The sequence below is a fragment of the Sphaeramia orbicularis genome, chromosome 13 (genome assembly GCF_902148855.1).
Source record: "Sphaeramia orbicularis chromosome 13, fSphaOr1.1, whole genome shotgun sequence".
Classification (NCBI taxonomy): Eukaryota; Metazoa; Chordata; class Actinopteri; order Kurtiformes; family Apogonidae; genus Sphaeramia; species Sphaeramia orbicularis.
In genome coordinates this window covers 51,037,191-51,051,096 of record NC_043969.1, presented here as the reverse complement: position 1 = coordinate 51,051,096, position 13,906 = coordinate 51,037,191, and the positions used below count along the sequence as shown (strand labels likewise).

Sequence of the window (13,906 nt, the reverse complement as noted above, 5' to 3'; positions counted from 1 at the left end):
CCTTGTCTCCTTCCTCCTTGTTTTCCTCGCCACCTCCACCCCTCTCCTCGTCTCCTTCCTCCTTGTTTTCCTCACCCCATCCACCCTTCTCCTCGTCTCCTCCCTCCTCTTTTTCCTTACCACCTCCACCCTTCTCCTCGTCTCCTTCCTCCTTGTTTTCCTTACCACCTCCACCCTCTCCTCGTCTCCTCCCTCCTTGTTTTCCTTACCACCTCCACCCCTCTCCTTGTCTCCTCCCTCCTTGTTTTCCTTGCCACCTCCACCCCTCTCCTCGTCTCCTTCGTCCTTGTTTTCCTCACCACATCCACCCTTCTCCTCGTCTCCTTGTCTCCTCCCTCCTTGTTTTCCTTACCACCTCCACCCCTCTCCTCGTCTCCTTCTCTCCTCCCTCCTTGTTTTCCTCACCACATCCACCCTTCTCCTCGTCTCCTTGTCTCCACCCTCCTTGTTTTCCTCCCCACCTCCGTATCCTTTCCTTTTTTCTTTAGTCTTTCTGTTTACAGCTGAACTCTTGTGACTAAAGTCATTTCCCTTGTGCGTCAGTAAAGTTAGCCTCAGTCTAATTTCAGGCTGATGTTGGATGGACCTCAGTCAGATTTGGTGGACATGTGTTGAATCCGTCCTGGTTTGTCTCGGATCCGTCAGTTTCAGAGCGGGAGGACCGTTGTTTAGACCAGACCAGCCCACCCAGGACGGTGTGAAAAACACCAACCACTGAGATCTGACAAACGGGTGGAGTTAAGGCCTCAAACACAAAGCGTCCACACTGACTTTGAAAGGAAGACCGTTGGGTGGGGAGTGGGGGGGCTCCTCCAAATATCATCAGCATGAATCACACACAGGAATTCCAATTATTTCACATCCAAACAGTCCAATTAGTCAGAGTCTATGCAAAAGCCAAAGCCTAAAAGTACATGTGACAAACAGGAGCCCCACTGCTGCCGCTCCATCCACTGTCTCTGAACTCGTTAAATGGATACGAGGGTATTTAGGGTCAGGACGGGGTCACGACGATGGAGAAAAACAACATGTCTGTAAGTGTAAAGACATGAAAACAGCCTCACACATTTCACACTTTATTTGTCCAAGACTTTTCAAAGCACATATTCAAGATTTCCTAATAAAAGTTCCTATAAACAGTAATTTCACTTTTAGTCACACAAATAAAAAACACATGGTTATCGCTGTCTCTAATACGCAGTTTCATGTCTAGTTATATAGAAATGGGAAAAAAGGAATATGGAATCAAATCAGCACCCACGTATGATAATAATATGATAAATATCATCCCAGACCGACTAATCACTTAGCTATAGTATAAATGATATGGACAAAAGTATGTGGACATGTTGAATTCAGGCTTTTTTCAAGTGTTTGGGATACAAAATAATAATAAAGTCATCATGTAGTTTTATTTTGGGATAAATATCATTGCATCGGTTAGTTTGGTTTGGTTTATCAAAAAAAATGAGTAAAAAAGACTGAAATAATCATCAAAATGAAGAAAATAATTTTTAAAAATGAGTAAAAAGACCAAAATAAACAACAAAATGAAGGAAATAATTTTAAAAATGAGTAAAAAAAAGACCAAAATAATCAACAAAATGAAGACATTTTTAAAAATTAGTAAAAAAAAAAAAAAAAAAACCAAAACTAGAAGCACTCGGAGAGCGCAGACCTCCGCCAAGGCTGATCAGTGCCCCCCCACCCCCGATCACCACCAAAATTTATTCATTTCTCCCTTATCCCATTTCCAACAAACCCTGAAAATTTCATCCAAATCTGTCCATAACTTTTTGAGTTATGTTGCACACTAACGGACAGACAAACAAACAAACAAACCCTGGCAAAAACATAACCTCCTTGGCGGAGGTAATAAACAACAAAATTAAGAAAGTAATTTAAAAAGAGTAAAAAGACCAAAATAATCAACAAAATGAAGAAAATATAAAAAAAAAAAGAGTAAAAAACACCAAAATAAACAACAAAAAGAAGAAAAGGATTTTTAAAAATGAGTAAAAAACAACAAAATAAACAACAAAAAGAAGAAAATAATTTTTAAAAATTAGTAAAAAAACAACAAAATGAAGAAAATAATTTTAAAAATGAGTAAAAAGACCAAAATAAACAACAAAATGAAGGAAATAATTTTAAAAATGAGTAAAAAAAAGACCAAAATAATCAACAAAATGAAGACATTTTTAAAAATTAGTAAAAAAAAAAAAAAAAAGACCAAAACTAGAAGCACTCGGAGAGCGCAGACCTCCGCCAAGGCTGATCAGTGCCCCCCCACCCCCCACCCCCGATCACCACCAAAATTTATTCATTTCTCCCTTATCCCATTCCCAACAAACCCTGAAAATTTCATCCAAATCTGTCCATAACTTTTTGAGTTATGTTGCACACTAACGGACAGACAAACAAACAAACAAACAAACCCTGGCAAAAACATAACCTCCTTGGCAGAGGTAATAAACAACAAAATTAAGAAAGTAATTTAAAAAGAGTAAAAAGACCAAAATAATCAACAAAATGAAGAAAATATAAAAAAAAAGAGTAAAAAACACCAAAATAAACAACAAAAAGAAGAAAAGGATTTTTTAAAAATGAGTAAAAAACAACAAAATAAACAACAAAAAGAAGAAAATAATTTTTAAAAATTAGTAAAAAAACAACAAAATTAAGAAAATAATTTTAAAAATTAGCAAAAAGCCCAAAATAATCAACAAAATGAAGATTTTTTTTTTAAATGAGTAAAAAAGACCAAGATAATGAACAAAATAAACATAATCAACATAATGAACATAATAATCCAAAATTTGTTTAAAAATCTACAATACGGATCATTTTGACTTGGTTTTTCTTGTTTTTGTGTTTGTCTAATTTCTGTTTTGTTTTCTTACTATGTTTTCTCGTCTTTTCATGTTATTTTCCTTCTTGTCTCATTTTAATCTTGTTCTTCTGTCATTTTTGTTAAGTTTTCATCTCATTTGTGCTTCTTTTCGTTCATTTTTTTAGCTCTTTTTTTCATATTTTCATTGCTTTGTGTCTTTTTCACCTCAGTTTTAAGTAAATATTGATGTTTCTTTGTCCGATCCTCATGAACAGGACATACTTCAGCTTTGAACATGATGTGTCCACATACTTTTGTCCATATAGTTTATAATTTACATGTAAAGAGTGAAATATGTGTGTGAACTTTGATGTAAATGTGATTTATTGGGGACTTCCTTCTCAGAGGAAACTGATGGACAATTGACCATCTTTTTCCTGTCATCCTCTTTTCACAACCCCCCCCCCCATCCTCCGGTACCTACCCTGCCCCTATTGATTAGCATGATAAAAGCCTGGCTTAATCCGCCTACCCCCCCCCCCCACACACACACACACACACATACACACACACACACACACACACATTACATCAGAGGAAAACGCCACTTTCATGTCAAGTGTATTTCCACATTCTTCTGCATCCCAGGGCTGGTCTGACAATAACCAATCAATGAGGAGGATTCCACCTTAAGCACAGGCCTAAAGCCTTAAGGTGGATTTAAGGTCTAGATTTCCGTTGTATGTAGACAGTTTTAAGTAGATATCATCCCCACATTATCAGACTCCTGCTGAGAACGAACACAGCTTTAATTCTGTCTTTCACAGCTCGTTTTTCTTCTTAGTTGTGGTAGAAAATTATTATGTACAGTCAGAGCACAAACAATATTTTAGAAATTTAGAGGAAGAACATGTTTTTAATCTTAATTTGTAAATCTCCTACACCACTTGCATATACCCAATATTTCCCTTATATATACACTATATTACCTGTATATATCCTCTTATCCTCTTTTACCTGTATATATCCTATATTTCCCGTGTGTGTGTATGTATATATATGTATATATATATATATATATATATATATATATATATATATATATATATATATATATATATATATATCCTATATTACTTGTATATATCTTATATTACTTGTATATACACATTATATTTCCTGTATATTACCCGTATTATATGTATATGTACTGTATTTCCTGTATATTACCTCTATATATCCTACATATTCCCTGTATATATCTTAAATGTCCTGTATATATCTTTATTTGTTGTACATATTTGTCATCTGTAGTCCAGAGTTAGCCTTTTGTATATATCAGTAGTTTTTGCTGTACTTTATGTACTTTATGTATTTAATATTTTATCCTGTAGTTTTCATACACTTTTTACATTTTTCAGTATTTTGTGTGATATTTTTAATACAGTCTTTTTTGCACTTACTGTTTTTGCTGCTCAACACATTTTCATAGTTTCTGTGACAGTGCCATTAAAGTTTATTTAAAATCAGAGTCATGGATAGAAATGTTTTAAAGAATCAGTGTTGATATAAGTTCAGTAGAAAACCACCTGTGAGTAATTTTAGAAACAAAGATAATAATTGAACCCAAACGAACCAGTGCACGGATATTTATCCCATAATATAAAACTAGATTAGTCCTTATAGTTTTGTATCCCAGACCTGGTTGTGTACTTGTACCTGTGTTGGTGTGTCTGTGTACTTGTACCTGTGTTGGTGTGTCTGTGTACTTGTACCGGTGTTGGTGTGTCTGTGTACTTGTACCTGTGTTGGTGTGTTTGTGTACTTGTACCGGTGTTGGTGTGTCTGTGTACTTGTACCTGTGTTGGTGTGTCTGTGTACTTGTACCTGTGTTGGTGTGTCTGTGTACTTGTACCTGTGTTGGTGTGTCTGTGTACTTGTACTGGTGTTGGTGTGTCTGTGTACTTGTACCTGTGTTGGTGTGTCTGTGTACTTGTACCGGTGTTGGTGTGTTTGTGTACTTGTACCGGTGTTGGTGTGTTTGTGTACTTGTACCTGTGTTGGTGTGTCTGTGTACTTGTACCGGTGTTGGTGTGTCTGTGTACTTGTACCTGTGTTGGTGTGTCTGTGTACTTGTACCTGTGTTGGTGTGTTTGTGTACTTGTACCTGTGTTGGTGTGTTTGTGTACGTGTACCGGTGTTGGTGTGTCTGTGTACTTGTACCTGTGTTGGTGTGTCTGTGTACTTGTACCTGTGTTGGTGTGTTTGTGTACTTGTACCGGTGTTGGTGTGTCTGTGTACTTGTACCTGTGTTGGTGTGTCTGTGTACTTGTACCTGTGTTGGTGTGTCTGTGTACTTGTACCGGTGTTGGTGTGTTTGTGTACTTGTACCGGTGTTGGTGTGTCTGTGTACTTGTACCTGTGTTGGTGTGTTTGTGTACTTGTACCGGTGTTGGTGTGTTTGTGTACTTGTACCGGTGTTGGTGTGTTTGTGTACTTGTACCGGTGTTGGTGTGTCTGTGTACTTGTACCTGTGTTGGTGTGTCTGTGTACTTGTACCTGTGTTGGTGTGTTTGTGTACTTGTACCGGTGTTGGTGTGTTTGTGTACTTGTACCGGTGTTGGTGTGTTTGTGTACTTGTACCGGTGTTGGTGTGTTTGTGTACTTGTACCGGTGTTGGTGTGTCTGTGTACTTGTACCTGTGTTGGTGTGTCTGTGTACTTGTACCTGTGTTGGTGTGTTTGTGTACTTGTACCTGTGTTGGTGTGTCTGTGCACTTGTACCGGTGTTGGTGTGTTTGTGTACTTGTACCTGTGTTGGTGTGTCTGTGTACTTGTACCTGTGTTGGTGTGTCTGTGTACTTGTACCTGTGTTGGTGTGTTTGTGTACTTGTACCGGTGTTGGTGTGTTTGTGTACTTGTACCGGTGTTGGTGTGTCTGTGTACTTGTACCGGTGTTGGTGTGTTTGTGTACTTGTACCGGTGTTGGTGTGTTTGTGTACTTGTACCGGTGTTGGTGTGTCTGTGTACTTGTACCGGTGTTGGTGTGTTTGTGTACTTGTACCGGTGTTGGTGTGTTTGTGTACTTGTACCGGTGTTGGTGTGTTTGTGTACGTGTACCGGTGTTGGTCTGTTTTCCACCTGTTCCCACTCTTCTTCCTCCTCTTGTCTTTCCGTCCACTTTCAGACGTACAGGTTTGTCTTCTGCTCCTTGTGGCAGATGGCTGTGCTTCCTGCTTCAGCACGCCGCTATGAACTCTGGGGGATTGAGTCCCCTGGGAGCGGAGTGTGTGTTTACAGACAGAGATGGAAGGATAGAGAGGCACACGCGTCCCTGTGTGTGCCACCATTGTGCTCCTGTTTGGACAGTAATGAGCCCACGGCCCCATGGGAAATGAAGTCTTTATTATTATTAGTCATTAACGTGCTGACAGCTGGGGGGTTTATTAGCTGGACGCCGACAGGTTTCTTATCGTTGCCGTCATCAGAGGGTAGCTTTGTCATTAGCGGCGTCCAGATCTGCTCGGGCTCAGTTCATTCCGGTCCAGATGTTAAGTTGTTTCACTGATTCACACGTCAAACCCAATAAAAGTCCTCAAAATATCCAAACACTGGCAAAAATATCCTACTTATTAAAACAGAAGAATAGAAAAAAAGGTCAGATTCTGGGTCCATCCTACAGTGTGTCTACATTTTTAATTTATTCAGTTCCATTAACCAAAACTGTTACTTTCAGTTTAGTCCACTGCCTCGTTTCGTGCTAATCTTTGTACTGTGCCAGTATTTCCAAGGCTGTTTGGAATATTTCCGTTTTTCTGATGCTTTTTCCTTCTTGTCCTCCACATGTTAGAGGTACATATTGTCCTTTGTGATCCTTCATTTGTCCGACAGCAGCAGGACCAAGTGTTCAGTGGACAAAAACTCACATGTTCCACTGAAGAAACACAAATATCTGCCAGTGCCATCATGTGATTTTGTTGTCCGTTGATCTAAAACAGCCTGGGTTAAATAATTAGCAGTCAGCATTTTACATGATTTATACCATTTACACCATTTAAAGCATTTACACCATTTACAACATTTATACCACGTACACTATTTACACTATTTATACTATTTACACCATTTACACTATTGATACTATTTATACTAGTTACACCATTTACACTCTTGATACTATTGATACTATTTACACTATTGATACTATTTACACTATTTACACCATTTATACTATTTACACTATTTACACCAGTTACAATATTTATACTATTTATACTATTTACACTATTTATACTATTTACACCATTTACACTCTTGATACTATTGATACTATTTACACTATTGATACTATTTACACTATTTACACCAGTTGAAATATTTATACTATTTATACTATTTACACTATTTATACTATTTACACTATTTACACCATTTATACTATTTACACCAGTTACAATATTTATACTATTTACACTATTTATACTATTTACACCATTTACACTATTGATACTATTGATACTATTTACACTATTTATACTATTTACACCATTTACACCATTTATACTATTTACACTATTTACACCAGTTACAATATTTATACTATTTACACCATTTACACATTTACACTATTTTTACACTATTTATACTATTTACACTATTTACACCATTTACACTATTTTTAGACTATTTACACTATTTATACTATTTACACTATTTACACCATTTACACTATTGATACTATTGATACTATTTACACTATTTACACCATTTATACTATTTACACTATTTACACCAGTTACAATATTTATACTATTTACACCATTTACACATTTACACTGTTTTTACACTATTTATACTATTCACACTATTTACACCATTTACACTATTTTTAGACTATTTACACTATTTATACTATTTACACTATTTACACCATTTACACTATTTATACTATTTACACCATTTACACTATTGATACTAAAGATACTATTTACACTATTTATACTATTTACACCATTTACACTATTTCCACTATTTATACAATTTCCACTCTTTATACCATTTACACTATTTTACCATTTATACTATTTACACTATTTATACAATTTACACTATTTATACTATTTACACTATTTACACCATTTACACTATTTACACTATACTATTTACACTATTTACACCATTTACACTATTTACACTATACTATTTACACTATTTACACCATTTACACTATTTATACCATTTACTCTATTTACACCATTTACACTATTTACACTATTTATACTATTTATACCATTTACACTATTTACACTATACTATTTACACCATTTATACTATTTACACTATTTATACCATTCACAACATTTACACTATTTATACTATTTATACCATTTACACCATTTACACTATTTTTACACTATTTATCCCATTTACACTATTTATACCATTTACAACATTTACACCATTTATACCATTTACACCATTTACACTCTTTATACCATTTACACTATTTACACCATTTACACCATTTTCAGTGTTTATGCCTTTTTCACCATTTGTATCATTTGTACCATTTGTATCATTTGTATCATTTGTACCATTTGTACCATTTGTATCATTTGTACTGTTGTGACTCACCCGTTAGTGTTTGTGATCAGTGTCTTTATTTTGCTTTTCTCTCTGAGCTTCGTGATGCTTCAGTTGGTTCAGTTGTCTTTTCTACTTCAGTCTCAGTGTTTTAACATAAATCGTCTTAAATCGTGTCACAGTTGTCATCTTTTATTGTGACTTTATGGTCTTGTTTTGTGCTTGAATCTTTTTTCAGAACCTCCGGTCATCCAGCAGTTGAAGCGAACGTATAAATACTTCCAGGATTACAGACAGGTGAGAGAAAACCTTCCCGTTCTGTTATTATTATTATTATTATTATTATTATTATTATTATTATTATTATTATTATTATTATTATTATATGTATTTATTTATTTATTTATTTTGGTGTTTTTAATTGTATGGCTTTTTCTGGTTTTTCAATCTATTCTTGTATTTTATTCTTCTATTTGGGTTTTATTTATTCTTCTGTATAGCACTGTTTTTCTTTTTTGTACGGTTTCTATGTGTAAGTCTATTCTATATTTAATTCTTCTGTTTTGGTTTTAATTATTCTTCTGTGCAGCATTTTGGTCTACTGTGGTTCTTTTAAAGTGCTTTACAAATAAAGTTGGATTGGATTTTATTCAGGAAAGCATATCTATATTCGGTCGTCTGTGCATGCTTCACCTGTTTTAACTTTTTTTTTTTTTACTGTTTTTATCTGTTTTATTTGCTCTCTATTTTTATTTTTTAACTTCTCTTTTAATTGTATTTATTGTACCCTGCCTGTAGCACTTTGAGGTTTTTAGATAAAAATGTAAAGTACCTTACAAATAAAATGTAATATTATCATTATTATTATTATTATTATTATTATTATTACTACTACTACTATTAATAATAATGATAACAATAACAATAATAATAATGATGATGATGATGATGATGATGATGATAATAATAATAATAATAATAATAATAATAATAATAATAATAATAATAATAATAATAATAATAATAATAATTCTAATTCTGTTTGTATAAAATACCCCCAGTGACCCCCTATGGTCCCAGTGCTTCATGCTGGACTCCTGTTGGGTTTTCCCTCCAGTCTGTTGGAACTGTCTGTGTTGAATGTCGGTGGTGTTTCCATGTCCTGGTTTAGTCCTTCTTCCTGTTTGGGGTTTCAGACTTGACCTTTATCAGTTCACTGGAACACATACAAACAGACAATCAACTGAAAAGAGTCTGAGAAGGAAAATAAACACCTGTGTGTGTGTGTGTGTGTGTGTGTGTGTGTGTGTGTGTGTGTGTGTGTGTGTGTGTGTGTGTGTGTGTTTTGACTCATAGATGATCATTGAACCAACAAGTCCAAAGCTTCTTCCCGACCCGTTAAAGGAACCGTACTACCAACCCCCCTACACTCTGGTTCTGGAGCTGACAGACGTCCTGCTGCACCCGGAGTGGTCGGTACGTCTGCAGAACACCCAGCAGAACACCCAACAGAACCACCAGAACACTGAACAGAACCACCAGAGCACCCAACAGAACCACTAGAACACTGAACAGAACCACCAGAGCACCCAACAGAACCACTAGAACACTGAACAGAACCACCAGAGCACCCAACAGAACCACTAGAACACTGAACAGAACCACCAGAACACCCAACAGAACCACTAGAACACCCAACAGAACCACCAGAGCACCCAACAGAACCACTAGAACACTGAACAGAACCATCAGAACACCCAACAGAACCACCAGAACACCCAACAGAACCACTAGAACACCAAACAGAACCATCAGAACACCCAACACAACCACCAGAACACTGAACAGAACCACTAGAACACTGAACAGAACCACCAGAACACTGAACAGAACCACCAGAACACCCAACAGAACCACTAGAACACCCAACAGAACCATCAGAACACCCAACAGAACCACTAGAACACTGAACAGAACCACCAGAACACCCAACAGAACCACTAGAACACTGAACAGAACCACCAGAACACCCAACAGAACCACTACAGTAGAACACTGAACAGAACCACCAGAACACCCAACAGAACCACCAGAACACTGAACAGAACCAACAGAACACCCAACAGAACCACTAGAACACTGAACAGAACTACCAGAACACCGAACAGAACCACCAGAACACTGAATAGAACCACCAGAACACCCAACAGAACCACTAGAACACTGAACAGAACCACCAGAACACCCAACAGAACCACCAGAACACTGAACAGAACCAACAGAACACCCAACAGAACCACTAGAACACTGAACAGAACTACCAGAACACTGAACAGAACCACCAGAACACTGAACAGAACCACCAGAACACCCAACAGAACCACTAGAACACTGAACAGAACCACCAGAACACCCAACAGAACCACCAGAACACTGAACAGAACCAACAGAACCACCAGAACACTGAACAGAACCACCAGAACATGTCATAGAACACAGAACAGCATCAGGGATCAACAGACATCAGAACCACAGCAGAGTCATCCATACACTGACAGCAGCAGATCTGAACCTTCTGTCTGTCTTTCCTATTTCCTTCTGTCCTTCCTTCCTTTTCGTTCTTCCTTCCTTCCTTCCTTCCTTCCATCTGTTCTTCTGTCTGTTCTTCCGTCCTTCTTTCCTTCCTTCCTTCCTTCCTTCCCTCCATCTGTTCTTCTGTCTATTCTTCCATCCTTCTTTCCTTCCTTCCTTCCCTCCATCTGTTCTTCTGTCTGTTCTTCCATCTTTCTGTCCTTTCTTCCTTTCTTCCTTCCTTCCTTCCTTCCCTCCATCTGTTCGTCTGTCTGTTCTTCCATCTTTCTGTCCTTTCTTCCTTCCTTCCTTCCTTCCTTCCTTCCCTCCATCTGTTCGTCTGTCTGTTCTTCCATCTTTCTGTCCTTTCTTCCTTCCTTCCTTCCTTCTCTCCATCTGTTCTTCTGTCTATTCTTCCGTCCTTCTTTCCTTCCTTCCTTCCTTCCTTCCCTCCATCTGTTCTTCTGTCTATTCTTCCATCCTTCTTTCCTTCCTTCCTTCCTTCCCTCCATCTGTTCTTCTGTCTGTTCTTCCATCTTTCTTTCCTTCCTTCCTTCCCTCCGTCTGTTCTTCTGTCTATTCTTCCGTCCTTCTTTCCTTCCTTCCTTCCCTCCATCTGTTCTTCTGTCTGTTCTTCCATCTTTCTGTCCTTTCTTCCTTCCTTCCTTCTTTCCTATTTCCTTCTTTCCTCCCTTCTGTCCTTCCTTCCTTCCTTCTTCCTATTTCCTTCCTTCCTTCTGTCCTTCCTTCCTTCCTTCCTATTTCCTTCCTTCCTCCCTTCTGTTCTTCCTTCCTTCCTTCTTCCTAATTCCTTCCTTCCTTCTGTCCTTCTGTCCTTCTGTCCTTCCTTCCTTCCTTCCTATTTCCTTCCTTCCTCCCTTCTGTTCTTCCTTCCTTTTTTTCTGTTGTTTTGAATCTTTCCTGGTTCTTCTCCTTCCCACTTTGACCCATTTCATCCTTTGAATATAAATCATTTCATCTCCAATAAACACCAGTAAAATAATAGCCTATAAATAATGACAACTCCAAATTTTTCTCTGTTTTAGTGCAAAAAAAACATGCAATTATGAAAACGTGTACATTTACTAAATATGCTTTCACAATAAAGATGTGAACAACCTTAAAAAACTGATATTTCTAAGGAAAAATAAGTGAAACGTTAACAATATTATGCTTTTAACGATTTATTTATATTTTGCATTTATAATGTTTATTACAGATCAGATCTACAAAAACTCAAAACATTTAGTAACAGGCAGAAAATTGATGAAATTATTCATATTTGTTCATATTTCATTGTTGTAGGACAGTTTGTATTTAAGTGTTTCACTGAAACTGGTCCTAAAAACAGGACAGAGGGTTAAGCATTCAAACCAGATGGAGACGAATGTAATGAAGCAGGTTTGGAAGAAGTTTGGGTCTAATTTAAAAATAAATATTTACTGATATAAAAAAAGAAACTATTTTTCAGATAAAACATGTTTATAAGCGCTCATAAATAAATCCACATGTAACACAATAAAAAGGACATGAAAATTACACGCTACTATTTTTTATTGAATATCTTTTTATTCTCTCACAGGTGCATTTTGGGAATCGTAGTAAATATTCAAGGCAGAGTGTTTGACAAAAATGACCGCTGTTGTAAAATCACTGGTGATTTATACATGTTTAAATGTGCAGGTTCTGTATGTAACACCAGTGGACACGATAGGTTCCACACCAAACCTGGAATGAGACTGAGATTGATGAAAAACCACTGGGATCTACACATTTAACACAGTGTCTTTATTTAGAACAGGGGTCTTTCAGGTTCCACATTCAGCCTGATTTGATCTGCAGTGGGCCGGACCAGTAAAATAAGAACAGAATAACCTATGAATAATGACAACTGCAAATTGTTGTCTTTATTTTAGTGCAAAAAAACCCCATTAAATTATGAAAATACTTACTTTTATGAACTTATCAAACAAAAAAGATTTGAATAACCTGAAAAAACTGAAATTTCTTCAGAAAAATCAATGCAATTTTAACAATATTCTGCCTCCACTTCTCATTTCTACATGTGCATTATGAATCAGATCTACAAAGACACTAAACACTGAGGAACAGGCAGAAGAGAGTTAAGATTGTGTTGAATTTACTACAGACATTTCAGGTTGTTCATATTTGTTCAGGTTATTCACATTGTATTTACAGGATAGTTTGTAAATGTAAATATTTTCATAATTTGATGTTATTTTTTGCAAAGTGCAAAAATTCCACAGTCCAGGCTATGGAACTCATTTTAGTTGCGGTTCCACATACAGACCAATATGATCTACAGTCAAATAATAACAGCAGGAGAACCCACAAAAAAGAATGACTGCAGATTTTCTTCTGGGTTTGATGTGAAAAAAATATTACATTATGCCGATAAATAATGACAACTTCAAATTCATGTCTTTGTTTTAGTGCAAAAAATAACATCAAATTATGAAAATATTTACATTTACAAACTATCCTGTAACAATAAAATGTGGCTAACCTGAACAAATATGAACAACCTGAAATGTCTAAAGAAAATTCAGCACAATTTTAACTGTTTTCTGCCTGTTCCTCAGTGTTTAGTGTCTTTGTAGAGCCGATACATAATGCACATGTAGAAATGAGAAGTTGAGGAATAATACTGTTAAAATTGCACTTATTTTTCTTCAGAATTTTTTTGTTTTTGTTTGTTTTGTTCAGATTATTCATATCTTTTTTGTCTGGATAGTTTATAAAAGTAAGTATTTTCATAATTTAATGGGGGTTTTTTTGCACTAAAATAAGGACAACAATTTGCAGTTGTCATTATTTATAGGTTATTCTGTTATTATTTGACTGGTGCGGTCCACTGGAGAGCAAATCAGGCTGAATGTGGAACCTGAAAGAAAATGAG

At 36.3% G+C, this 13,906-nt stretch overlaps 1 protein-coding gene across 1 annotated transcript in view; it reads left to right on the top strand.

Moving 5' to 3' along the window:
* timm50 (translocase of inner mitochondrial membrane 50 homolog (S. cerevisiae)) overlaps positions 1-13,906 on the top strand; it is a 73,103-nt gene that overhangs the window by 42,057 nt on the left and 17,140 nt on the right. The window contains exons 5-6 of the mRNA XM_030152803.1: positions 8,654-8,712; positions 9,772-9,891. Of these exons, the coding sequence (XP_030008663.1) occupies positions 8,654-8,712; positions 9,772-9,891 (179 nt within the window). The remainder of the gene's footprint in view (positions 1-8,653; positions 8,713-9,771; positions 9,892-13,906) is intronic.